Source organism: Camelus dromedarius, chromosome 30, assembly GCF_036321535.1.
Source record: "Camelus dromedarius isolate mCamDro1 chromosome 30, mCamDro1.pat, whole genome shotgun sequence".
NCBI classification, from domain to species: Eukaryota; Metazoa; Chordata; class Mammalia; order Artiodactyla; family Camelidae; genus Camelus; species Camelus dromedarius.
Genome location: NC_087465.1, coordinates 2,411,693 through 2,439,558, shown reverse-complemented (window position 1 = coordinate 2,439,558; position 27,866 = coordinate 2,411,693). Strand labels below are relative to the sequence as shown.

The following is a 27,866-nucleotide window of genomic DNA, read 5'->3' as shown; positions in this document are numbered from 1 at the left end:
AGATAAAACTCTTGTGCTTTATTTTTTTAGAGTGAAAATGCCCACGTTTCTTCCAATAATAAAAACAGAGGTACACTTCCTTGAACGTTTTGTGATGCACACCACTAAGCTGTGGACTTAAGAATGCCTCCTTTAGGTTGGCAGATTCTGGTAATAAAGTAACAGTAACTTTTCGACAAGAGAACTTTTCTAAGCACAACTTCTCTTCCGAGACATTCGAGGCTGATCCACTTAAGAGCACAGTGCTTTCCATTAACCACGTAAGATACACACGCACACGTGTGTACCTGCACACATGTGTCCTAAGAGGAAAGTGGAATGCCGTTTTTACAAGGTGCGGTCACATCTTTGTAAAACGGGAATCTGGGTCCTGTCTGTCCCCGTGGACGGACCTGCTCCAGGCAGTGAGATGTCCTCTTGTGTCTTTGCCACTGAGAACACGCGACTGCTCCTACAAATGTAAATACACTGCCTCTCTACCACAGCCCGAGGGCGACCCAGCAGAAGATCCCACCGCCTCCTCGCGATTCCCTGTACCAGACGGAGCCCACGAGTTCGCTTATCAGTTCATGAACAATAAACAGCTTTCACAGCCTATGCTTCCGCTGACTTCTCAGATAAGGACCGGAGCAGGTCTTTGTAGAGAGCAGAGTTCATGAAGCGGGGGTACGAGTCCCTGTGCATCAGGGTGTAGATCTGGAGCTGGGCGTCGTCGAAGATGTGGGGGGACGGCTGCGCCATGTTCCTGTTGATCACCTCCCTGACGCGGGAGTCCAGGCTGACCTGTCGGCGGGGACACGGGAGCGCTGTTAGACACGGGCCCCTTTGGAAATCCATCCCAAACTCCTACAACTGGTTTCGTTTTTCAGAACTCCCAAACCAAACAAGGTCATCCAGGAAGCCAGCGGCCACAAGGGAACCTGAGCACAGTGAATGGGGTCGGGGTCTCTGGGCCCCACGGAGCTTCTGACTCGGTGGATGTTGAGGGTTGGTAGTCTGTACCTCTTCTGAGCCTCAGTGCTGCTGGCGGGCATCAGCCCTGGGTGACTACTTGAGAATGAATGTGCTGCAGTCTTCAAGGAGCAGAGGTGGGGTGCACGCACGCACCCCGGCTAATTCCCTCAGAACGTTAGGGCCAAAGCCTGGAGCTGGACCCGCCGCAGGGCGCTGGGAACGGGCCCGTGCTGTCAGCGCAGGAGTCTGACTCGGAAGCCCCGCGGCAGGGCCAGCATCGCCGGCCGGGCCTTACATTCCAGCTCGGCCACCGGTTAGTTGTGGGGCCTCAGGCCGGTTAAACCGTGCCCTAATGCACTGGTCCCTGTAGTGGGGGTGACGGTGATGGTGGCTGGCCAGGGTTTCATGAGAATCTGCTCAAAGTGCTGGGAGTTCATGAAGTCCCGGGAGACGCTGGCTCTCGCCCTCCGAAGTCGTCTCTCTCCCTCCTGCATGAGGCTCGTCGGCGCCCAGAGCGGGCCACGGGGCTGGCCTCTTCACTGGACACCAGACGGCCCAGAACAGGACACCCCCGCCCGCGTGAACTCACACGTCCCCTCTGCGGGGTGAGGAACCTCGGCCCGGCCACCTCGGCGCCAGTGGGGCGTGGTATCTATGCAGTGCGCGCGCTGTGGTTTAACACAAAGGGAAGCTATGATCACCCAGATCACTGAATGCTGGCTCCAGCGATCTGCCTTTCCAGAGGCACCACCCATCCTCCTCCTGCAAAGCCCCTTTGCCTGCCCACCCGTAACTCAGACCTAGCACAGTGGAACAGCCTCAGCATCTCGGGGTCTCTGTCTTCCCAGCTTGGCAAGGATGGGGCCACGGATTCCTGCCCTCCCGTATCCTGGAGCAGCTGTGAGTGGGCGGGGTGCCGGGACACCGAAGGGGTCCCTCTTACCGTGGCCTCCAGGGGGCACCTCTTGGGGAGCACCTCCTGGGGAGCATCTCCTGGGGGGCACGCACCTCTTTGGGGGAAAGGACGGAGATGTAGTCCTCATAGATTGTCCTCGCCTTCTCTTCGATGATGGTCTTGCTGGCCTCCTGTTTCAGCTCCTCGCACGCCATCCAGAAGAGCATGTTCTCCTCGCTGAACTCGGTTCGGAGGAACTCTCGGAAGGCGTTCCGCCCTGCGGGCGTCAGCATCAGCTTGTCGAAGGACTGGGCCCAGGCGCTGGCCTCCTCCAGTGTGGGGCTCGGGCTGGGCGGGCGAGAGGAGGGGCAGAGGGGCTGTGTCACTGGTGGCTGCAGTGAATGGCACCCCTCTGAGAAGGAAAATGTGCACCAAGGACCAGAGCTGTGCTCGTTTCCCTGAGCCTTGGGCAGAAACACCCGAGCCGGGCACCTTCCAGGTGTGGAGTGGGGCGCCTGCCGGGTGTGGAGTGGGGTGCCTGCCAGCTGTGGAGTGGGGCGGCAGGGCCACTGCCGTGGTGCCTGCAAACCAGATTGCGAGACTCGCTGCCAAGAACGTGCTCCTTCATGCCCAAGTGCACACGGCAAAGGTTTAAAGTAGGTAAGTGAAAAAAGGGGGGCGGGGGCAGCTCAGTGGTAGAGTGTGTGCTTAGCATGCACGAGGTCCTAGGTTCAGTCCCCAGTACCTCCATTAAAAAAATAAACAAAGCTAATTACCCCCACCTTAAAAAATAAAAAAAAAAATAAAAGGAAAGGAAGTGAAAAAAAAAATCCTACCACTGTCTGACCACTCTCAGGCTTATGCAAAACCTGTCGCTGTGCACTGGGAAGGCCCACAGATGGAGCCCTCTGCCGCACTGCCAAAGGCTCTCTGCTTAATTTTGGGGGGTAAAGGATGTACACCCAAGAATTTGCTATATAGTGAATTTGTCCCGTGTATGTGATGATTGTAGACAAAAACTCTCCCACATACGCAAAGTTCACAGTGTAAATTCTAGCTCCTTTTCTTGAAATCGTATCTTGGAGGTGGATTACAAGGGACCCAGCAGTGAAGCCTCAGGGAAAAGCTGGAGATCAGACAGAGAAAGGGGGGTCTCAGAAGGAGAGCAGTCAGCTGGGCCGACGGTGGGCGAGTTTAGCTTCAGACTTAGGTTCAGTGCGTAGATAGATCCCATTTAAGTGCAGCTGTGTGTGAATGCATAGAAAGTTCCATTGGGGATACGTAAAGACACTGTTGGTGGCAGTTAAACCTAGAGATTGGGACAAGGTCTGGAGTAGGAGGACAATCGAGCTTTTATTGCAAAGCTTTTGCACTGTTTGATTTGACTGAGCAGGTGCTTAGGCTTGCCATCGTGCAAAAAGCATCCTGTGTGAAGATGCAGATATCCATCCCAACTAGGAAAATTACTTTTGAAAGAAGTATTTTAAAAGATATTTAAAAGATAATTAAAAAATAATAAGGTAATCTACATAAAAATCCTGGATTCTTTTTAGAAAGGTTAATTTAATTGGTGAGGCTTCATAAAGTGGGTTAAATTATGTTCCTTAAATATGGGGATTCAAAATACGTCTTTTTACTCCTGTCAATTTAAGAAACACATTAAAGAATGATTCTGAAAACTTTAATCAGGAGTACATTAAATAAAGAGCGAGAGACAGCATATCCTTTCCACTGCACTGAAGAACCAAGGAGCAAAGAAAGCACAGTTCATATGGCAAAAAAAAAAAAAGAAGGAAATAATTAGAAGAGATTATAAGCAAACAATCAACAAAAATATGCTGGAAGATTAAACATACCGGTAATCGTCAACATAACTGACCCAGTGTAACTGCGTTCTGACTCTAATTCCCACTCAGTGACAGAGACTCAAGCCAGGCCAAAATCCAACATGGTGCTATTTTTTGGGAAACATACAAAATAGTACCAAAAATGAAAAACAAATAGGCAAAGATACGCAAGGTAAATGCAAATAGGAATACAATTATTATCTAAGTAGAACTAACTGGAAGCCAAAGGCACTGAATTGGACAAAAAGTCATTTTCTATTACTGGATACAGTTGAGAATGAATAAAGTCCAACATAATTGAGTCCTTGCCTCTTGTTTCTCTCTGTTCTCAGTGCTTTACTAGTTACTCGGTATTTATGACAACCCTGCTTTGGCTGAGCCACAACAAACTATTAATACACCCATTTTACACATGAGGAGACTGAGGCAGACTGTGGCTGCCAAGGGCCCAAGGTCATTCTGGCAGAATGAGCGGAGCCAGGACTAGATGTGGGCTTTCTTGTTCTGGGTCAGACCCAAAGCCTCAAGCTTTGGTACAGAATACAGTATACTGAAATATTATCAAATAAAAGCTGTTTTTAACAGACTCATACATTGTGGAAGATTTTAATATGCTTCCTAGACTTTGAAGTATCGGGGTAACAAATAAGATAAAGACTGAAGAAAAATATTTTAAGTCAACTTTTAGGTTACTTGGTTTTTTTCTCCCATCAAAAATAAGTAATTTAATAAAGACCTATTTGAATGTTGCTCTTAGGATATTTGCCTAGTATCTGCAATTATAGAGGCATAATGTGAAGGCAAGTAAGTGAAATATAAGAACAGGTAAGTGAAAGCAAACCAGTTGATAATACAGGAAGGAAAAAAGACAATTAAAAATTTTGGCATTACAGAAAGTTCTTTATATGTTTTTCCAAAGTTTTTTCCAAAATGCTTTCAAAAAATACATCAGCTAAGTATAAATTAATAGTAAAGAAAAACATGAGACTAGGAAAACTTTCCTGAAAACCCAACTTTTATGTTTTATTATGTTCTTTTTTAAAAAAAGTATATCACATAAAAATAAAATGATGTCCTATGTTTTGCCATGAAGCATCAATTTATAGTTGTGATTAACAGGCATTAGATTAATAACGGAACTGATTTTTCTCCCTGTCACACAATTAAATTAATTAACTTGAAAGGAATTCTGCCGAGTGAAAAGGTGATGGCACGTTATGATCTGATATTGTTAAACTGCAGTTAGAGAAGCCGCGTTCTGTTGGAACATATGATGCAAACAGAAATCAGGTTGAGACTCTATATGAGATGGATGTTCACGAAACATATGTGATAATCATTTCATGACGTATGCAAGTCACATCATTATGCTGTACAGCTTAAACTTCTGCACCGCCGCATGTCAATCATACCTCAATAAAACTGGAAGGAAAAATAGTAAGGCTGGCATTTCTGTGACTTAGTGAGCTAAACAATAGGAGATTTTACCTTTCTTCGCAGGTTGGAAGGTCCTCTCTGCTGAGTTCATAGGAAGCCCTCCTGAGTCTCTGTTCCTCTTGGTTTCTGACAGTCAGACTGCATGCAAGGGACATAGATGTGTCAGTTGAGATCCTTTTGTATCAAGGAAAGATTTTTTTTTACAGATATTTCAGAGAACTCCAGGTTACCAAGTACAATTTCTTTCTTGATAAAACTGACACTGCTTTGTCTTAAGAACACCAAAAGAATGACTACTAGCAGAGCATTGGCGAGATAAACTGTAACACTGCGGTCTGCACTAATGAGAGTGTTCCCATTTAGAATAACAATTCTTTTCATAAAACATGTCCGTTCAAAAGCAGTAAAAAGTTACGGTTTTCAGGAATGTTTGGGGTTTTCACTTCACTTCCTGCATCTATGAAAAGGTATACATTCTCCATGAATACATTCATGTTTCAAATGAAAATGGAGGTTTTGTATATTTACAGGCACACATTTTACAAAAGTATGAGAGAAAACCAGGAAAGTATACAGTCAAAGTCTCTGTCTCTTTCAAGAGAGTTTGAGTTTCCTTATATACATTTTGTACATTTCTTTATAAATTTACTCCAAGGTTTTTTTGTGGTTACAGCCAATGGAATTTTCACTTCAATTTTATCTCCTAACTCCTCACCTTACTGTTTGTATTTCTAAAGGCTACTAATTTCTCTCTTTCTTCCTTTCCTTTTTAGTGACAGCCGGTTACAGTGTGTCCGTCTCTGGTGTGCAGGGCAATGTCCCAGTCATGCATATACACGCATATATTCGTTTTCACGTTCTTCTTCCAGTTTTTTTCAGTCAGATGGATGCTGCCATGAATCCTCTCACAGTATGACACGTGCAGCAGTGAATATTCACGTACAAGTCTTTGCGTGGAATATGTTTTTATTTCTCTGGTTAAACATTGTTTTATTTCAGTGCAGTCAAATTTATCAGTCTTGTCCTTTTATGGATTTTCTTTTTTCTTTTTTAAAGTAATCCTCCCCTAGATCGTAAAAGCTGCCGCCCTGTGTTTCCTTCTGGGCTTGTCACATGTAGGTTTTTAAGCCATCGGGAGTCGATTTTGGACTTGAATTGACCACCTGCACTGGGACATCTCTGCACATGTCTCAGACGTCACCTCACTGAGCCTGATTCGCAGAGTGAGAGTGGAAAGGGGCCAAAACCTACTCTCTTCACGGCTGGGGGTCTCCTCCCCGACTAGGTTGGGTCCTGGACACCATGTGTGTCAGGAGCATCTACACGTGCCTGCCCTCTCGTCTCCTGCTGGGGCCTCTAGACGCCTCCTCAGGGCTGAAGGCTCACCTTGCATGCTGGGCTGCTTGGCTCTTGTCTGCCCCTCTCCCCCACATTCCCACTTGGGTCTGGGGTTCTGTCCCTCATGGGGAGACCTCCCTACATCATGATGCCATCAGTCTTCAGAATGTCCCATTACTGGGTCCCACCCACCAGAGAGGACCCTCTTGGAAACTGACACTAGCCCAAGGCAGACAGGAGCAGCCCAAACTATCCTGGAAATCTCATTTTCAACCTCCAACCCCCCCATCTCGCAACCCCCAATTCTAACGGTTCTATGTCACCGATCAATCCCAGTTTTTCTTCTCCACTGGACAGTGAGGTCTTGGTCCAGCTTGCAGCCGAGCCTACATTAATTTACAACAACCTAACTGCCTGAAGCTGCACACTTTGGGCTGGCACTAAGCACGTGCCATATCCGAGGCTTCAGAACCGCAACCTAACATCCCTGTGATCTCCAGGTGTGAATCATACGCATTTCTCCAGACCTTCAACAATGACTCAAATGGTCAAGTTGTATCCGTTTTTAAGCAATAATTGTGTATCTTCCCCTACCAGTAAATTAACCTATATTTTTTAGATTTTTTTTTCTCTCCCTGCCAAGCATTGACATTTTTCTTTATTAAAAAGCAAAATTAATAAAACAGAAGCAGCAGAAGATAAAATCCAGGCTGCTTCTCCTTCATAACCCTAACCTTCAAGACCCATATTAAGCCCTCCGCGAAGCGTCTGTTACCAGCTAGCAGGCCTTGGGTTCACTTCTGGGGGGAGTCTGGGCGCTGTTTTTGCCCCAGTATTAACAGTCATCACTGCCTTAGACTGCCCTGTCGTTGTTTGACATCTGTCGGTTTGCTTGGTTTCAGGGATCTGAACATGTCTCTCCAGCGCTAGGGTGTGGCCTCTTGCTTTTCGTTTTGTTTGCTTGTTTTTTGTTTTTGTTGTCATTCACAGAGCCCCACATCACCGCACACGGCCGTCGCTTCAGAAGCGCGACTGGCGTGAAGCCCAGGCCGGGGGCCCGGGGCCGCTCCCGCCGGGGCGCACGCGGGCCTTACCAGGAGCAGCTGCAGCAGCAGCACCAGCAGAAGCAGCAGGCGTTGGCCGCTCGGCGCCCCGCCCCGCGCTGCCCGGGCCCGGGGCGCGCCGTCGCCGTCGCCGGGGCTGCGGGCGCCGGCCGCTTCCGCGCCTCCGTCCGCTCGGAGCCCATCGGCTGCAACGGGGAGAGCAAAGGCGGGGCAGTGAGCACCACGGAGCCTGGAGCGCCCCCGCCCCGCTTGTTGACCGGACGCCGTGCGACGCTACCCAGGTCGTTTCTAATTCTGCTAAAAGCTGATGCTTAAATCTATTAATGTATCAGATACTTTTTCACTGTCTAGAACCTGCCAAGCACGGCGATGAATTCTAGGCGTAAAATGACAGACCGAGGGTCCCTGAGCCAAGGTGCTCACAGTTCAGCCGAGCAGACAGACCCGCATCACAGCCCTCGGTGAGGACCCACAGCAGGTGCATTTGTCCTGGGACGTCAGCCACTGTCCTGATTTGTAACTCCTCGTTTCTTTCCTCAGTGTTCTACGTCTCAGTTCATCTTCGCAGAGTCTCGACTTGGGCTCACACTCTAATTTTGCTCTGAACATCATTACAATTTCTTACATGGTTCCTTGGAATTCTTACACATGGTTCACTAATTCTGACATCTTAAATCATTTAAAATTTTGAGTAAACAAGTATACAGAAATCTATGCCATTTCTATAACATTTACGAGCAAGCTGTCATCCCTCAGTTCCGAAAATTCTAAACCGACAGGTGTGATTTTTCACCCAATGACTAGATGCTGGAGTATTCAGCAGCGAAGGGTCATGAATACACCACGCCGAGCCGTGGTGACCTAGGAGAGCCCGAGAGGAAGTTAAAAGTGTTAATAAAACATGCAAATAAAGATAAACAGTGCTGATAATTAAAGTTATGCCATTAACACATGGAGTTTGTTAGATTATTGCGTCTACACTTAAGTATGTTTGAAATCTTTCCTTAATAACGTTTCAGAAATGTCAAATTCTATTGTATTAAAAACACACCTGGGGGTGGGTCTAGATCAGTGGTGGAGCGTGTGCTCAGCACGCACGAGATCCTGGGCTCCATCCTCAGTCCCTCCACTAAAAAGTGAATAAATTAAAAACCTAACTACCCCCTCAAATAAAATAAAATAAATATCTATTGAGATGATCCTATGAATTTCGTCCTTGGGGTAGTTAATAAAGTGAATCACATGAATACATTTCTTAATGTTGAGTCACCCTTACTTTACTAAGTACACTCCTGTTGGGTCTAAAAGATGATTACTCTTTTATTACACTGCTGAAATTGATGTGGTAATATTTTACAAGAGCTTTTAAAATCCACTTATCTACCTTTCTTTCTTTTTTCCTAAGGGAATTATTTTTCCCCTGAAGAATATGTAGACTTCGGCGGTAAAATTACTGGAATCTTTCAGGAGTGGCTTATTGACTGTGTTTGCAATTTGTTCTTTGATTTCTGTTCTTTTTCACAGTTTCTTTCTCTCTTTGAGTCAATATGGTATTTTTCATTTCCTGGGGGAAAAAAAAAATCCACCCATTTCATCTAGTTTTCAAATTTACTGAAACTTACTGTTACTAGTTATCCTAATTGTCAGATCTAGATGCTTTAAATTACCGCAGGCTTGTTCAAAAGGCAAATGTACATAGTTGCTTACGGGAGAGTTGCATATTGAGTGTTATTAAATATTTGTAGAGAATTAATTTTGTAATGTAACAGCTAACTAATATGAAGACCAACAACATACAGTAAATGAACGCTACTATTTACAAAATTAAAAAGAGACATGCCATTGGCGTATGTGTTAATTCAGCTTGTCCTTTCAGACAGTGATATGTGGTCTGATCAGCAAAACTAGCTTCACGCATCTTTTCCTTTGCCTTTATCATGTGTGAGGGGGAAACTCCACACACGCTTCATTTCCATTTGTTCCTTCTAAGTAACACGGAATCAGTGCTCCTCTGCCATTGCTACTTTATGCCTCTCCCGTGTGTCCGGGGCCGACTGCTGGCCGTCACCTCAGCGTCCGTTGGGATGCTGTGTGCATGTCACAAGCGTGATGCCCCAGGAACTGGCCGCCTTTGCTTGAGGAGCCTGAGGCTCACAAGTTAGATGAATGTAAAACCAACATCAGCGACCTCAGGGGCTTTATTCTGTGATTTATGACATTTTAAAACCAGCCCGAGGAAATGGGAAAAACAGGCTGGAAGTTTATTAAATGTTCAGATCTCAACAAAGAGATAATCCTACTCAAACACGGCTTTTCCATTCCTAGGAAGCCAGCATTTAAGAGAAGTCTTTCAAAGTTCAAGTAAAAGCCAAGATACATTCTTAATCCTGAGAGCAATCTGCTGGTAATTTGAAATTGAAAATAGTAACCAGTTAGAAAAAAATTCTAACCTAACTATTATTAGCTCAGAAAAGTGATTTTATTTATTTATTTTTTACTGAAGTACAGTCAGTTTACAATGTGTCAATTTCCGGTGCACCACATAATGCTTCACCCTTACGCACACATATACTCATTTTCATTATAGTTCACTATAAGATGTTGAATATAGTCCCCTGTGCTATGTAGTTGCATACTGAGTGTTTTTAAATATTGTTGTATATCTGTTTTATACACAGTAGTTAGTATCTGCAAATCTTGGACTCCTACTTCATCCCTTCCCACCCCCTTTCCCCCTGGAGACCGTAAGTTTGTTGACTGTGTCTGTGAGTCTGTTTCTGTTTTGTAGATGAGTTCATTTGTGTCTTCTTTTTTTTTTTTTTAGATTGCACTTCTGAGTGATCTCACATGGTATTTTTCTTTCTCTTTCTGGCTTCCTTCGTTTAGAATGACATTCTCCAGCGCCTGTTCACATGACCAGGTCTTTGTTGCTGCTCTGTGTGAGGAACAAAGCTCCCTTCCTCCTGAGCCACGTCTGTTCACTTTTCTAGACTCTCTGCTTCCTGGGCTTCCACAGCTGTGGTCCCAATGTGCATGGAAAGAGGGGTGGTGTTCCAGGAATGTTCTCTGTGCAGCAGCCTCGAGAGGCCCGTTCATTTCCCTGTTAAGTGCAGTCACCATTTGTTCCTAATTTTAGCCTTCTTTGAGTCTTTCTGCCGTCTAAGTCTCCCCAGCCTGAGAACCTTTTTCTGACATCATTTTCCCCAGGATGGGAAACTCCCATCACTGGTACCTTCTCAAGCACACCCAGAGTGTGCTCGGTGGGGATGGCGGCCTGGTAGAGGGTTGAGCAGGACCTCCTGAAGGCTCTCCTTGCAGCCTGGTGCCCAGCCGAGGGTTGGGGAGGAGGCAGCTATGATCCAGGTACCTCTCCGCCCGAGCCTATCACTCCCTGTAGAGCTGGAAGAAACCGAGGGCACAGGCTGCAAAAGGAACTGTTAAAACTCCTTCCTCGAGAGGGAGGGAGGAAGGTTCCAATCTGGCGTGATGGGCACCATGCTTCCAGAACTAGGAGGGAGCTGTATGTGAGGATGTGGGGCTTGGAGGCTGATTAACCCACAGAAAGTCCTCTTTGGCTGCTGCTGCTGCTCTCTCATTCAAGAATCTACCCATCAGTGGAGGGTGTAGCTCCGTGGCAGAGCACCTGCTTAGTATGCACGAGGTCCTGGGTTCAATCCCAGTACCTCCATCAAAAATAAATAAACCCAATTACTACCCCCCAAAATAATGAGGAAAAAAAAAAGGAACCAACAAAAATAACTGAAAAGAATCTACACAATGAAGTTTGAAACACAGACCGACTGAAACCAAAAGGGTGGATGCTGAAGTCTCCCTGGGTTTAGCTACCGGCTCTGAAAACAGCAGCAGGCAAACACAGCTTTCTCTGAACCACGTATGACGAGCATAAACACCGCTCACCTGATGCCAATTAAGTCACAAACAGGGCCTCTGCCTGCCCACACTCCCCAAGGCTCTCACCTGTCATTATTAGCCGCTGGGAAATAAGCTAAATCTAGTCCACAGTGATGCTTCTGTAGTTTTGGGGGATCCTGAAGTAAGCCAGCCTCAGGCCTGAGGACGCTGGCCCGTTATCCCGCCATGTGACCATCACCAAGGAAGTCCAGCTCGCTCCCTCTCGTGAAGTGTTAATGAAGAGCTGGGATTACTTGCATTGACTTCATCACAAAGAGGCCAAAATTCAGATCAAAGCTGTGTCTTCCACTTTATAGGACACAGAAAGCTCACAGTGTTTAGCAGCTAGTGGGTTTCAGTGGGAGAGCTTAACTCTTCCTCTGTGTGAAACTGTGACTTTTCAAATGTTTCTGTCTTTCGGTGTTTTTTTTTTTTTTTTTTTTTTGTCTTTTTGGTTTTATTGTCTGAATAATTCCAGGACTGTTTTAAGAAAAAGCTGGTTCATTGTTCTAGCAGGGGAAGTCAACTGAAAGCTTAATAATAACACTCAACTTTTTTAGAATTATAATTACTTCCAGATGGGTGCCTTCACATGTCCTTACCTTAAAAAAAAATGATTTAAGCATGTTACCATCTGTTTTTTGGCGACTCTGAATGGAAGTCTTTACTCTTGTTTATATAGCTGTCGCCAGGTTTGTAGCTTAAGCCACCAAAGGTTCTAAGACTATAGGAGCAATATCTTTCTCTTCTGCTGTTACTAAATGAACATTTTGTGTAAGTCAACGTTTGCAATTGCCTTTGGGATCTATTAGAAATAGTAAGAAAGTATGCGCTGAGGGAAATGAGTAAATTATGCATGCATTTACTTGTTCTTCCTTAACACCAATTAACGGTTAAAGGGCATTTCGCAAGTGCTGATTGAAATCTTAACCGCCGGCTCTCTTTACCCCAGGAGGCCACAGGGTTCCTCAAGGAGACTGTAGGTGGGGGGGTTCCCACGACAACCGAGCCCAGGGCACCCCTGAAAGTACTGAACACTTATTAATGTCTGCGAGGCTGTTTCAGGCAATCTTCAAATCATTAAAGAACGTGTCAGGTTTGGGGTGAGAACGTCTGCTAGCTTTCTCAGTGTTTCACAGCAAGGGGATAGGTTCTCTGAAGAGAACTTCTGAGCAATCCTTGCCAATCCCAGAAAAAACGGGATGAGATATGCACAACACAGAAAAGTTAATGTCTAAAATCGAACTGACATTTCCCTGGACAAAACTACCTGTTCTCTCCCTCCTTGTCTCTTGGAGAGCAGCGTCACTATCTGTCCAGTTGAAGTTACCCTCAACTTCCAGCTCCTGGCAAAGCCAGATGAAGTCTATCGCCCGATGTCTCTCACGTCTGCCCCCATTCTCCCTCCATGGGCCACGGCCCTGGTCTGCTTGGCAGAGCCTGGGTTAGGGAGGAGGGCTCCGTGTCTGTGCCCTCTGCCTCTTGCCCCCAGTGACCACGAAAAGGGTCACATTCTGGAAGGATCCATGAGAGTTATCACCCGCCTCCATCTCCAGAACTCTTCATCTTCTCCAACCAAAACTCTGTCCCCATTAAACACTGACGCATACTCTCTGCTTCGGCCCCCATCATCCTATTTTCTGTCTCTGGGGATTTGACTGTACCAGGTACCTCAAATAAGAATCACATAATATTTGTCCTTTTGTGACTGGCTTATGTCACTTATGTCTTCAAGGTTCAGCCATGTGTGTCCTGTGTCAGAATTTACGGGGGAAGGTTTTTGAGGGAAGACAAGGGAAGAAATGTAGTGGCAACAAGAGCAGAGACGCCGACCTGACTTCTAAGAACGGAAGTGGTGGGATTTCAGTGTAAAAATGTCCCCAGCTACCAGGGCCACAGGGAAAGCGCTGTCCTCACGGAGTGGCCAGAGTTCAGGGAGAGGTGGACAGGTAGGGACACGAGGGGACAACTGTGGAGGACAACTGACTGGGTCCCAGGGGCGGGAGGGAGAGGGGCTTCCGGAGAGGCCAGATCACGAGACGAGCAGCCCTGGGAGGACCAGGACCAGAGAGGCTGTGGCGGGAACGGGGGGTCTGTTTGGAGGAGTCCCTCACGTCTGCGGCGGGCCTTCCAGCCGCAGCTGGAAAACATGAACGGTTGATCCAGAATTTTGAGAAAGGCGTGTAGTGGGAACAGAGGAGAGCTGTCGTGGGGTTTCAAGTCCAAGGTCTCGTCCAGTCTGGCCTTTCCACTTGTGAGGCCTGGACCAAATTCCCTCTCTGCTCTAAGCCCCCACCTCCGCGTCTACAGAACAGGAGCTACACGGAGACTTACGCAAAGCAGGCCGGGAGCGCGTGCACGTGAAAGGCCCCTGAGCTCCGGGGCCACTGCCACTGTTCCACCTGAGCTCTTCCCGACGGCATTTCACGTAACAGAGTGACGCATGTGGAAGGTCCTCAAATTATGTCTTAAGACCATAAACAAACTGATCCTACACCCCTGTCTACATTCAGCAGAGACTCAAAGAGCCAGGCCCCCATCCATTGACCCCCAGACACCTGGCAACTTGACCGTTCACAAACCTCGAAGGAACCTAAACGCCCCTGAGGACGTGCAAGCGGTGACCAAAACCGGCGCGGAAAGCTGAGGCTGGGAAGCCTGGAGAAGGGGTGTGAAGCCGGCCCGTCAGAGCCAGAGAGCACGCCTGCGCTTTGCGGGGAGACGCGCCTGTCCATGGGCATTTGGGCTGCTTCCGTGTCTTGGCTGTTGTAGACAGCGCTGCTGTGAGCACGGGGTGCGTCTAATTTTCCAATTAGAGTTCCCTCTGGATATATGCCAGGAGTGGGATGGATATCCTATTTTAAAGTGTGCTAAGGTCATTATGTTTCTTAAAAGTAACGTTCATTGGTATTTGCATCATCTTTAATAGATAACATTGATAACGAAGCTCCCTATCATTGTCCCTAAGTTTTTAGCCTGAATGATGTAAACTCTTAGGGACAAGGTGTCCTTGCTGTATCCCAGGTGAGAGCCGGTGCTTGGTCCATCCCGCAGAAGCCGCCCGCACGCTGGTCCAGTCGGCGGGGCTCCCGTGACCCCTCTGGGCTGGGTGTAGCTCTCACACCCGTCAGGCCTAGATGAGTATTTTCTCTTTGAAGAACTTCTTTTCCACCAATTACAGCAGAAGGGTTATGAGAAGTGTTAACGTACGTGCAAATTAAGGAAAATAAAAGGTACAAAAAGGCGTGTTTGTAAGTAACGAACTAGCCTTTTCTACCCCGTATGGGTCTGCCTCTGAACACCTTTTCTCCGTCCGTCTCTTTTTTCACAAATTTCCCTTTCCCCATAGCAGGTTTTCCACGATCCCGTACTGGATGGCAGCGCTGGCTGTTCACACTTTGCCTCACATCCACAATGAGTCAGAATTTTCATCTGTGATGACGACCCTATTACAAACGGTCTGAACTACCAGTAGGTCTCGTCCTATTTAAAGCTTTTTCTGTGAGTGGCTTGAATCCCTGAAAGTGTCCAGCATCCGAGCTCTCATCCACAGAACCTCTGTGTGTGTCACTCCCCTCCGGCCCCTCCTCGCCAGAACTTTTGGGGCTTGTTAATTGTCACTAGGTTTTCCCTTCAGTATAAAATTCGGAATGTTGAAATGACGGGGACGGCAAAAGGAAACTTGAGTTAGATCGTTTGGTTTTACTTCCTATGGGAGACTGTCTTTAATCGGACTTTTGGTCTGATTTCTGCATTTTCTTTTCCTGAGAGCACACCGTTTCTCTAAGGAAGGACGTTGTTACCTGTCGAACTTACTTTCGTAGAGACTGCTGCCCACAAGAGCGCATCCCCTGCCCCACCGTGTGCTCTCCAGCCTGCTTCAGGTCCTCCACGCGCCCCCCCCCCCCATCCCAGGGGTCACCTCGGGCCTTCTCCTCGGCACCTCGCTCACCGCAGACGTGCTCACTTCTCTCCAAATCCCCTGCACCCCCCACCCCGCAAGTCCATCTCCTTCTACTCTGTCCCCTGCGGCTTCCGGACACAGTGGCGGAGTTGAGAAGCTGCAATAGAGACCCCTCGGCCCTGGAAGCTCGAAACATTTACTGTTTTAAAGCAGAATCCAGATTTTGTTAGTCCCTCCTGTGGCCTTCCACGGCCACCCACGGCACCGGAGCACAGCCTGCTTTCCCGCCAACAGCGTCCAGCGCACACGCAGGTCCCCCTTGTCCGATGGGCGGACGCCGTGACCCCACCCCTCGCCCACACCTCCCCTGCGGAGCGGTCCCCACGCCACGCCCAGGCCCGAGCTCCTCCCCCCACAGCGCGGCCCCGGCCGCGGGCAGACGGACCCGGCTTGCTTCTGGACGCCCGTCCCGATGCCCCGCAGTGCTTCCCCCAGGCCTGCGGCTGCTGGCGGCGGGCTAGCAGGCACGCCGGCACGTCTCTCCCGGGCTCCATCCTGCCTCGTGCTCGCGACGCCAGTCCCTGGCGCTGGGCTCGTGGAAAAGCCGGCTTGTCTGCTGTTCCGGGGTGTGTGTGAGAGAATCTGTGTTCCTCAAGGTTCTGGTTTTCTACAGTTTATGCCAAAATAGCTGCTGAATTTTAGGTCCCAGCCCCTTGGCATGAAGTGTTAGGTAGCTTGATATGTTGAACAAGCAGATCTAACACTGAAAAAAATCTCAGTGAATCGAAATGCGTAATGGTTATGCATTTTGGACTCTGCAGGGAACCGTAGCCACGTGACCCTCTTTTTGCGACAACAGAAGGCAGTTAGATACTGAGATTTAGGAATAAAACCTCCATCCTAAGGGATACATAAAAAGGCTCATAAAAAACAATCTGAAAAGAAAAAATATATATGCATGTATATAGATAACTGAATCACCTTGCTGTACACCTGAAACTAACATTGTAAATCAACTACAACAAAAATTTTTAAAATATAAAAATACAATGAAGTTGAAAAAAATTTTTAAAAGGCTCATAAAGGACCAATTTCCATTAAAAGATAATCTCTATGTAGTCTCCTGATTCTCAGACTAATTTGGTATACTTCTACAAATATATGCTCTATCTAAATTAGTACTTACAGTTTTAATACCTGTATAATTTTAAGCACATGACTAGAAGATAAGGGAAAAATATATCTTTTTGGGGTTAATTTATGAGACGTGTTTAACATGAACAGGTGAGCCCTTCACCTGATTAGATTTTGGATTCCTGTTTCATCCCTTCTTGTACCATTTTATTTAACCTCATTTAACCCAAATTTATTCAACATGGCCTGGTGTAGTGTTTGGATGTTTCTGTTAATAAGTACCTCATTTTGCCAAAAGAACAGCACAGAACTCCCAAGTCGTTTAAAGGGCCAGAATTGACTTATTTGCTTTAGCAAAAACTTGGCTCTTAGAATTTGATAAATTCTAGGTTGTTGTAAAACTCAACCCAATAATTCTTGTGCCTTGATTTATCTGATTTAAATCTGCCTACAAATTGTCTGAAGTTCAGTCTTCTCAGAGGGCCGAGGCTGGATCAGAGAAGCCGGCTCTCGTCACACTAAAGAACTAACAACTAAGCTGTATCTGCATCTCTGGCCTCAAGGATTAAGGCCTGAAGGGCTGTCCACTGGGGGGAGGGGCAGGAGAGCCTGTTGCTCCAGAGCCACCCAGCTGCTCCCAAGATGACTATTCCCATCTTGTACTGAGAGTAGAACCCAACTGTTTCCATTTATTAGTGAGGTCTTTGAAAAAAAAAAAAAAAGAACCAAATGCAGAAGTCAAAATAAAAGAGCAGACTGATAACAGGAAATTTAATATGAAAATTAATTATGTTTCAATAATTCATGGAGATATCATTAAAATTACTCATTGACCCCACAGACTGTCCTCTGCAAAGGTCAACCAGCTGTCCTTTCCAGAAAATACTGTTTGCCTTTTCTTCACATTTCTTAATACTGTCTTCTTGTTGCCAACGTCTTATAGTAAAGCCTGCCACCAAGCAGTCAGCTGTGAATCTTACTGAGCGCAGATGACTGCGGATGTAACTCTTCCTGCCACTAAATGTTATTTATGTATTTTCAGCCTAGAAAGGCAAAGATTAAGGCAAAATATGAATTCACAAATTTATTTAGTAATATTTTCATAGATATTAAGTCAAAGGTACAAGCCTTTCACATTAAGAAAAAACTTTTTTTCAGCACCTTATTTGAATGGTAAAAATTTTATAATCTGTACCCAATATAAATATATCAAAATATGTATTTCAAATCAGATTATCCATGTTCAGCAGCCTGAAATAATGATGGATAAATATTACAGGAGTAATGATGACAGCTGCCACTTACTGAATGCTCTCTCAGACCGTCCGCTGTACATCTCTTGCTATAAAGTAAGTTTAATCACCCCCGTTGGGTACATTTGGAACTAGAGGCTCCCAGAACTAGTGCGCAAGGTCACAGCTCAAAGCCAGATCTTTCGCCGCATCGCTGGTGCGTCTTACGCCGCAGCACCGCAGCGCGGAGCGTCAAGCACTGCAGGGAAAACAACGCACTTCGTTGCCTTCTAACATTTTAAAACTCAAAAAACAGGTATTATATTTCAAACTCGCACACAGCAAAATGTTTAACGTGCGTCTTCTAAACTGCATTGGAGACAAATGATGTAATAGAAAGGGAAAAATGTGCTCCCAAGATAGAAGAAAAAGAAACTTAATTCATGAAAAATATCTCCAGGAAAAATGGTAATAGGTCAGGGCAGACCACGGTTCCTGAGCAGCAACTAAGAATGTCAGAGGAAAAAGTGAAGTCCCATTTCTAAAGACACCAGACAGCTGTGGAGGCAGAAAGGCTGAATTACCTGAAGTGTCACCAGGGCACGGGCTGTCACAAGGGTCTTCTTCCCTGAAGGAGGGGTGGGCCCTGGGCATGGGACTCTAGGTCTCACGTGGGAGGACAAGTCTCCCTTCAAAAACCAGGTCTTCCTTAGACGCACAGCTGGCCTCCTCACGTCAGTTACCACATGTGGAAGATGGGGAGAGAAAGACACTCAGAGCCTCTGATGGTGAGACTGAGTCTCAGTCTTTCAGGACTGAGTGAGGAGACAGAAACCTGTTAGGTTCTAAATCCAACGCCCAGGAGGAAACACTTGAAGAGTGGGAATAACCAAGGGTACCTAAGTCTCAGCAAAACTGCAACCAGCCCCAACCCATTTCAGTTCCTTTTAGGAGTGACACGATCAGCCCCTTATCCTCACAGAGGAAAGCCCTCCAAGGGAGGTTCCTTGCTGGTGGAAGATATCATCTCTGCTTACACAGTTTCTTTATATACGATGTCTACATACAACGAAAAGTGCTAGATATGTGAAGAGACAGAAAAACGTGACCAATAATGAAAAACAAACACCAGATAGAAGCTCCCCCCAAATGTCAACACTGGACTCAGTAGATGAGAATTAGATGGAAAAACTGATGAGGAAAGATGGAGAATTTCATCAGAGAATGTAAATGTATTAACAAGCATCAAACGGACATACTGCATTTAGAATAAAACAGTTTTTGAAATTAACAATCATGAGATGATTTGGCAGAAGCCTGGGCACAGGAGCAGACAGATTAAGTGAACTCAAACACGGTTAAAAGACAGTATTCAAGCTGAAGGAATGAGAGGGAAAATGGACAAACCATAGGAGAGAAGAAAAGACAGGAGGGAAAAAAGGAAAAAGTCTAAAATGTGTATGATTCGCATCTCAAACGTGGGAGAGAAAGAGAGAAAACAGTTAAGAAGTGACATCTGAAGAGACATTAAATGAAAACTTCTGAAGCTGATGAAAGTTTTCAATCTGCAGGAGACACCGCTTTGGGAAAGATCCCCTGTGTTCTCCTTGCTTGTGGCAAGAAACCATAAATCCTTCCTTCTCCCGACAAAAACTAAAAAAAAAAAATCAATCCACAGATACAAGAAGCCCAATGAATCCAAAGCAGGACAAACTCAGGCACATTATATTCAAACCTGTGGAGAGTGAAAAACAAAGAGAAAAATTGTAAATCATCCAGAGGGAGAAGACGTGTTGCTTTCATAGAAGCACAATTTTCCAACAGAAACTATCAAAGTCAAAAGACAATGGAAAGAAAGTGGAAAGGCAAGACACAGACTTGGATTTGCCACACACACACACAGATAGGCAGACACACACACACACATTTTGACAGTAACTTATATCCAGAATATATAAAGAACTCTTACAGATCAATAGGAAAAAGACAGACAATACAATAGAAAAATAGGCCAAAAACTTGTAGAAGCAGTTTGCAATAGAAGATATACAAATGGCTGAAAAAAAAAAGTGCTCACCATCATTAGTAATCAGGGAACCACAAATTACAACCAGAATGGCACACCTCTGCAGCCACCAGAACAACTACAATGTAATCAGTGGACAATACTAAGTGCTTGTGAGGATGTGAAGCAATGCACATGTTGCTGGTAGGGGTGTAAATTGGTTTGGAGTGTAAAAGCACTTCGAAAAACTGACAGCATCCAACAAAGCTAAATATATACTGGATCTATTACCCAGCAGCTTCATTCCTGAGCATCCAGCGGACGTAAGGGCCTACGTCTATCAAAAGACCTGAATCAGAATGTTCATAGCAGCATTACTCACAATTGCCCCACACTGGGTGTCCTTCAAGAACAGGATGGAGACGCTATGGTGCAGTCACACAAAGGGACACTGCATGGAGAAGTAACTACAGATGCAGCAACCGCGCACGGATCTCAAAAACTGAATGCTGAGTGAGAGAGCCAGACGCAAAGAACACGGACTGGGTAATTGTACAAGAGGTTCACAAACAGGCACAACTAAGATGTGGTTTGGGAACTTACAACCACTTACAAGAGTGGTTACCTCTGGAAGAACTGACTAGGAGGGAGCTAGAGGGGGTCTTGTGGATACAGGCTGAAAACAGCCAGCATCTTGATCAGCGGTGAGCCCCTAGGAAATATCTGGCAGTGCCTGGAGACGTTTTTGGGTGTCACTTCCAGGGAGGGGTGCTCTGGCATCGGGCGGGTAGAGAGCAGGCTTGTTACTAAACATCCTGCAGTGGAGAGCTCAGCCCCTGCAGGGAGGTGCTCAACCCCAAAGGTCCACAGTGCTGAGGCGGAGAAATCCTCACCCAGATGATGGCGACATGACGGTGCACTTGCGTTAAGTTTATTAAACTGCACACTTAAAATGTGTCCTCTTTAAGTTATAACAAATAAACAAAGTTAAAAGGAATCAAGACTCTCACAAAGCAGCTATAGCTCCTCACTGAAATTTAGCAAATGTATATGAACTTTTGTTTTCATTTTATAAATTGTCTAATTTATCAAAGAGTATCAATGACCTGAATTTGCCAGGAACTGCATTAAGCCAGGAAGAAATGAACTCTTGATCTGCAGTCCCCATTAAATGCAAAGCAGCATCTATTCCTTTCTATACAGCAGGAGATATGGTGAAATAGCATCCTGGTTATCACTAGAAATGGCTATTTGTAGAAACACAATAAAGGTATAGGGGGAAATGCACACATCTGGGACTCTCCTGCATCCACCAGGACACACACACAGAGAAATACACATGTACTTTTTTTAAACAGTCTGATCTTGATTTCACAGGTAATAACTTCTTGCCATTAATTATCAACAACACTTTTACACAAATTAAGAAATCAAAAAAGTAGAAAAGAAAAGAAATCTACTGGACCCTTAAATCTCATTATCACCCCACCCTGAGACTTAGAAGTCATTTGCAAGGGTTGGGTAAGGTGTGGGTTGCACAATTCTTTCCACTCTCTTGCATAAATGGAACAGCTGTACAAGCCTGTGTTGATCTAGCCAGACAGCCCAGAAGGGCTGGAAGTGCTGGCTGTTGCAGCCTTAGAATGACAGGCACCACAAACTTGTGTTCTGGTTTCGGAGCAAACACAGTTCAGTTTGCATCGGGGGTGTCGAGGCACAGACAGAGACAAACCAGAGAACAGGAGGCTTCCTCTGCTTCTCTGTTTGGCTGAGGTGCACGTGGTACAGCCCACGGCCTCAGGAAGTCCAACTGCTGGGTCACTTTGCATGAGATGCTCTTGTCTAAATTTCAAACACTAATTTGTACTTAAAAAGGATTTTACAAGTCAGGGCAAAATTAATTAATATCTAAAAACTGAGCCTTCCCAAATCAGAAAGGTCAACTGGTTGTAATCCTCATTGAAGTAACTCCAGTAAAATGTCACTGCCGGTCAGTGGAGCATATTACGTGTATTTCACAAACAACTCCCCGTGCAAATGGCTAGAATCTAATCAGCCGGATTCTGTGAATTCATGACCCAGGAATATCACCTTAAGCACCCAGTCACAGACTCCACCGTGAATGGCTGCTACGGAAGCCCATTCACTTGTACGGTGAACTCGCTCACTCGGTGTAGTGTTGTCTACACTCTTGAACTGGTTGCTTAAGGTAACATTCAGGGGCCAACTGAGATGGTGCCAGGTCGTGAGTGCCTCACTGTAAACGCCAGGCCGACTCAGCGTGGACCCTGTTAGCTGCTGACTGACACTACGTGTATGAGGACGGAGGCTCCGAGTGTGAGTCACCCGGTGGTGCACAGAAAACCAATCGGCAATATTGCCAGCTGCAGAGTGATTCACATTGTAATCATAATGAGACCTGATGGACACATGCGATTTCAAAACTCAGTTCTGCTCAACTGGCTTGGGAGTGTGCTAGAAAGTCACTCGCTGCTCAATGCCCTGCATTTCTGACTAAGAACATGGGTTAGGGATCAGGAGAGGTGCAAAACCAAGAGGGAGATATCCATGGAGAGAACCATGGGTTCCTCCTTCAGAGAGGCAGACACAGTTCCTAGAGGCGACTTCCCTGGAAGACACACCACTCCTGTAAACAACTTCGCAAGGCCAGCAGCTGGCTTGAAAGGCTCCGCCCTGTAACTCCTAAGCCACTTATGTGAGGGCTGGACCTCTTAGCCCCCAGCTGCATCTGTCTGTGGAAGGTGAACATTATTAGATGGCCACCTGCAGATATGAAACAACAGGACGACTTCAGGAACTCATCTTCAAGGGTCTGCGTTGAAACCAGTCACCCAGCAATTGCATTAAAAAAAGAAAGCTTTTCTTTTTCTTTTTTCCTTTTTCACTCTTGCTTGTTTACAAAATCTGGAACAATAAAATCTCCTTGAATGTAATCTTGAAAGACTTTCCTAAAAAGCTGTGTAAGACCTTCAAAGCCAGCAGGAAGATTTTTGAAAATTTAAGAGCAGCTTAAAAATGATTTCTAGTTTAAAACTGTCAAAAGGGGTTAACAGAATACACAGCCAAAGGTGGGACCTTAAATTCTAACTCTGGCTCTGCCTCTGGCTCCACCTGTGACCTTCCCTTCCCTCAAGCAAGTCAGGTGGTCATTTTCAGATGTGAGGGACCCTGATAAAGCTGTGGGCCAGCAGTGGCCACATTACCACCCAGTCTTCCTGGTGCTGGAGAGAATGGATGCTTGTATATTTTTCTTTATATAATACCTTCTGGTTTCCTATCTGTTAAGCATTCATAAATCTGTTGCGAGCAGGAAATCCTGTGTGGTGTGCAAGAGCCCCGGGTGGCGAGTCAGGACCTAAATCTAATCCCATTTTGGCCTCTGTTTACCTCCAGATATCTGACCCAAGTCCTTAACCTCTGAATCCTTCTTCACCTGTAAAGGGAAGGAGGTAAATAAGTAATGACTTTTATCATTCTATATGCTTGATAGCAAGGGTATTGTGGCTAAAATGCTTACAATGATCTTAGAGAAGTTAGCATTTCTAGCTTAAAAGGTAAGTTCCCACAGTCTCTTAAACAAAATTGACTCAGTGCAATATTTTCATGCAGACATGGGGTTTTCTGTATGTACCATGACCTAATACCTATTTTTAATGTGTATCTGTTTTACAAAGTGAAGCATTTTGAAGGCTAGAGATTATTTTCTTAAAATTCTGTTTGAAGCTTGTATGTAAATATTTAATACTTATTTGAGATAAAAGGGTTCAGGTGGTGTAGAAATGTTTTTACATTTAGATACTGACATAGAGAACGTTTTCTGTTTTTACATTTTGACGGACATCTTCTATTTCATTATGTATACTCTTAACAACAAACAAAATACGCATTTTGTTCCTGATCTTGTTATATTCTGAGGTCTGCGTAGCCAATTTAGCATCCATATAATGAAAATAGTAATACTACCTTTCATCTGGTATGTGCCAGAGCTCCACTGCGTTCAGTTACTGAATGCAGGCAGCCAGCCTGTGATGTCGGTACTTTTCTTATCCTCACTTTACAGACAATAAAACTAAGGATCTGAGAGGTTAAGTAACTTGCCTGAGGTCACACAGCTAGGCTGGGATTTGAATCCAGACAGTTACAGAGTCCAGGATTCTTATCCATTCGGCAATGTTGCCCCTTACAGGCGTTACTGATACGTGATGCCACTTAATGTACAAAAATGCCACTTAATGAGCAGAAGATAAACAGGATGCGGCCCAGTAGAAAATTAGGTTGTGAGAAGGAAAAAAACGTTTGCAGATAGACTCCTTTCATCACAAACCTCCTTTGCCAAGTCTAGGGAGTAAGTCAGGCTGTTTCGTGAACTCGGACCCTCGTTTAGCCAATTGCACAACCTGGAACCACCAGAAGTGAAATGAAACCAAGCTACGCAGGGACACTGCGACCGGAGCTGCAGAGGACAGGGGCTGACCCCGGAGGGTCACAGGAGGTGGTGGGGAAGCTCCCCGCACGCCGGGGGCAACTGGAGCCCCGACCGGCGAGCGCCTGCTCGTGCTGCCCCGGGGGCGAGAGGAGTTGCGCCCGTGCCGCAGGCACCGGTTCGGGTTGGGGCACCCGGCGCGCTCCAGCCAATCGGCCCGGTGGGGGAGGACAAAGAGCGCTCGGCCGCAGCCGGATCTCGGGAGGAGGGGAAGTGGGGGAGAGTTCCCTTCCAGCGCGCCGCTCCTCCCGGACAGAAGTTCGGCCCACGCGCGCACTCCTCCGCCCTGTCCGCCCCCCCTGGCCCGCCCTGAGCGTCCTCCACCGCCGCGTCCGCCGCCGGGCTCGCTCCGGGACCTGGACGCCCCCCTCTGGGCTTTCCTCGGACGCTGGCGAGGCCCGGAGGCCCGCAAGCCACTCCAGTCCCCGGGCGCTGTCTCCCTTCATCCCTTCCCCCAACGCCCCCCAACGCCGCCGGGCCGGGCCCCCTCCCCCTCCCTACAGTTGGGGGGATCACCGCGCCTACCGACCCCCAGAGCCCACCCCGCGGCCGCGCGCCGCCGCCCCGGAGGTCCCCCGGCCGCCCCCGGCCCCCTGCAGTCTCCGCAGCCCGAGTGCCAGACTCGTTCCAACTTCGGAGCGCCGCCGCAAGAGCGCGGAACACTCAGTCGCCGGTTCCTTCAAGAAAAATACCCGCGACGCCCGCATCAACCTCCTTGGCGCCGGCAGGGGGTGGGGACAGTTCTGTTCATCCTGTTTTCAGAGCATCAGTGTCGACACCGCGTCAGACCCTCCGGGGTCTGTGGCGGGGGCCGGCTTCGCGCCCGGCTCCTGGGTCCCCGCCGGAGTGGCGCGTCTCCCGAAGGGAGGTTGCGCGGTCCCGGGAAGGTCTCCGCTTCCTTCCCACCTGCGCTCAACTGCCCGCCTCCGGCGCCGGGAGTTTCCCAGATCCCCTCCGGGTGTCAGCACGCCCACCGGCTCGCAGACGCCCGGTCACAAAGGTCGTGGGAACGCCCGGGCGGACCCCCCTTCAGACGCGGTCACACCCTAAGCCCCGCACCCCCGACGCACTGACTACCGTAGGGGCTTGATGGGCGGAGGGGGCGGCCACCACGGAGACAGCGAGAGCGCCGGGTCCTGCCCAGCGTGCGCGCCCCCCTCGGCCCCGACCACCTCCCGGCCCGAGGCCTTGGGGTGAGTCCGGGAGGGAGAAGGGGGCGTTGAGGAAGCCGGGTACTCACGGTTCCACAGTCCAGCCGGCGAGCCCGAGGGGCAGCTGCGGCCCGCTCGCCTCCGTGAGCCGTGCGCATGCGTCCCGCGAGGGCCCGATTTTTGTTCTAATACTCAGCGCTGCCCTTACTACGCCCGCGATCACTCTCTCTGGCTTCCCCCTTCCTCTGACTCTGGTCTTTCCTGTCGCCCTCTTCTCGCCCCCTCTCCCTCCCTCCCTCCGCTCTGCCTCTCCCCGCCCCTCACTCCCCCCTCCCCGGCTGGGCGATCCCAGGGGCTTCCCTCCCTCCCGCGGCGGCGCGCTCCTCTGCGGCGGGGGCTTGGGGGGGGGGTGTCGCCGGAGGCCTCGCGCAGGACCCAGTCCACGCCGGGGCAGTAGTCCCCTTTTCCAGCCCAGGTTAGGAAGTACGATAGTGCGGGCCGCAGAGCCCCCTCTGCTGTCCCTTTGCTAGGGCGCGTGGGGGCCGAGCGAGACTCTAGCGGGCGGGGAAGCGTGCTGGGACCTGGTGAATGAAGCGGGCGGAGGGAGGGGCCGGTGTGTGTGCGGGGGTGCGCCGCGCGCAGTGTGCTGGTTCCCGGGGAGTCTGGCCCTGAACTGTCCGCCTCTGGAGGGCAGATCCCCTCTTCTCCCTTTCCGCAGGGTGCTTCTCCCAGCTCTGCCCCGCCCACCCGGCTGCAGCCTCCGCCTCCGGGGCCCCGCACTGGAAAGGGGCTCCTCGCCCTCTCCTGGCCAGCCTGAGCCGAAGTCCCTCCGGGCTGGGTGGCAGGAGTGGCTAACTCCCGACCCCGGAGTGGGGGCAAGGAGAAGACCCGCCGCCCAGCTCTGCCGCGTGTCCCTGTGGCCACCGGTGTGCCCGCGGGAGCCAAACGCAGTCAGACCGCAGGGGTCTTGCGCCTGAGCTCCAGGGGCTAAACTGAGGCTGGAAACTGACCTGACACTAAAATAACATCACGTCATTTCCTCCCCGACCTCCCAAGCCCGCAGTGTCTGAGGGCTGGGGAGTGGGAGCGCGAGGAGGGGGCGGAGGCTCGTCCCGGGGAGGCTTGGAGAAGGGGGAGGAGAGCCATGCGTAGCGAACGAGAGTTCGAGAAGCAGCCTGGGGGAGGGCGGGGGCGCCCTCCCTCTTCCACTGACCCTGGAAGGAAGTGGCCTGGGAAAAGTAGCTTCAGGGGTCTCCTGGGGGGAGGGGGTGTCAGGCGGGCAGCCGTCTCCTTGAACGTGCTCAGCTCAGTCTCTACCTTCCTGTCCGCCCCTCCGCCCCCACCGCGCCCCTTGCTGGCTGGAGCCCCTGCTGGCCCCGCGTGGAGAAGGGAGGAACCCCGGGTGCTGGAGGCCGGGGGAGGCCGGAGATGGGACGTGGTGGAGACCACAGTACTCACGGGCATGGGCCAACTCTGCCCAGCGCTGGCGTCCTCTTGCCGGGGCAGGCGTCCCCCAGGGGGTCGGCCGGGCAGGGCCAGAGCTGCCCTGAGCAGGAGCGAGAGGCGGCCCGGCCGCTCCTCGTGCTCCCGCGAGAGCCCAGCGCCTGGCAGGGCGGGAAGCAGGAGGGAGAAGTCCCGGCGCCGCTGGGGAGCTTCAGGAGGGGGTGGCCGGAGAAGGTGCGAGAAGAAGCGCGCGAAGCCGGAGAGCGTGCCAGAAAGGAGACTGAGCAGCTTCGGGGCAGCAGGCGAGCCTGGGAGCTGTGCAGGCCGACGGCGGGAAAGGCGAGAGGAGGGGGAGGAGAGAGACAAAACCAGCACACCGTCACTGTTGGATCCGGCTACAGGCTGAAGAAAAGGGGTCTCGAGTGCCATTCACTGCGGCGTTTTGAAGCATTACTTTGGGACTGCAGAAGGTCAGTGAGAGCTAAAGGAAAGGCCTTTGCTCTGGTTCTCCCCTCTTCTCTCTTTCCTCTCACTCCCCCTTCCTCCCTTTCTTCCCTCACCCCTTCTAACTCTGTGCTACTCAAAGTGTGGTCCTTGGACCAGGGGCGTGGGTAAAACCCAGGAGCCTGTTAGACGCGCAGAGTCCCAGACCCTCTCGTGACCTACTGCATCAGAATCGGAATGCTAACATTCTCAGGGAATTCTTTGGCATGTTAAATGTGAGGTGTGGTGTAAAAGAGCTCCTGTGTCACCTGTCTTGGTTCTTTAGAATTTGGATGAAAATCTAGTTTACGTCTGGGACACTTTGCTCTGCCTCTTCCTCCTCTCGGCCTGCCTCTTTCCGCCTGTCCTTTCCCACCTTCCAAAGTGCCTAAAGCTCTACCACCGAAGGCACAGCTGGACATGGTTACTGTGTCCTTGTGACAGGTGTCCAGGGGACGCTTGGACACTGGCAGAAGGCTGTGGGATCCTCGGACTGGTGGAAAAGGGACTGGTGGTTTGACTTTTGTTGTGCTGGGTGCAGGGGAGACCAGGAAGGACTTAAG

General features: G+C 48.6%; 1 protein-coding gene across 3 annotated transcripts; it reads right to left on the bottom strand.

The window, feature by feature from the left end:
• Positions 1 to 27,371, bottom strand: RGS20 (regulator of G protein signaling 20). Of its 3 annotated transcripts, none has more exons than XM_031441627.2 (5): positions 26,836 to 27,371; positions 7,566 to 7,720; positions 5,185 to 5,271; positions 1,963 to 2,197; positions 1 to 783 (listed from the first exon to the last, which is right to left on the bottom strand). In XM_031441627.2, the coding sequence occupies exons 1-5, from the start codon at positions 27,247 to 27,249 to the stop codon at positions 595 to 597; spliced, it is 1,080 nt and encodes a 359-aa protein (XP_031297487.2). In that variant the 5' UTR covers positions 27,250 to 27,371; the 3' UTR covers positions 1 to 594. The 3 variants fall into 3 exon arrangements, with proteins under 3 accessions (XP_031297487.2, XP_064336886.1, XP_064336887.1); XM_064480816.1 differs by lacking the exon at positions 26,836 to 27,371 and adding an exon at positions 25,467 to 25,642; XM_064480817.1 differs by lacking the exons at positions 7,566 to 7,720; positions 26,836 to 27,371 and adding an exon at positions 25,467 to 25,663.
• Between the last annotated feature and the right edge of the window lie 495 nt (positions 27,372 to 27,866).

What these genes read in the sequence shown, in the direction of transcription:
- RGS20 (XM_031441627.2), bottom strand. Translation starts at nt 27,249, where the DNA reads ATGGCACTCGAGACCCCTTTTCTTCAGCCTGTAGCCGGATCCAACAGT. An exon ending in GGCAGAGTTGGCCCATGCCC is followed by an intron (nt 7,721 to 26,835) that starts GTGAGTACTGTG and finishes TCCCCGTTGCAG; the next exon opens with CCGATGGGCTCCGAGCGGAC. An exon ending in CCGTCCTTTCCCCCAAAGAG is followed by an intron (nt 784 to 1,962) that starts GTGCGTGCCCCC and finishes CCCCGCCGACAG; the next exon opens with GTCAGCCTGGACTCCCGCGT.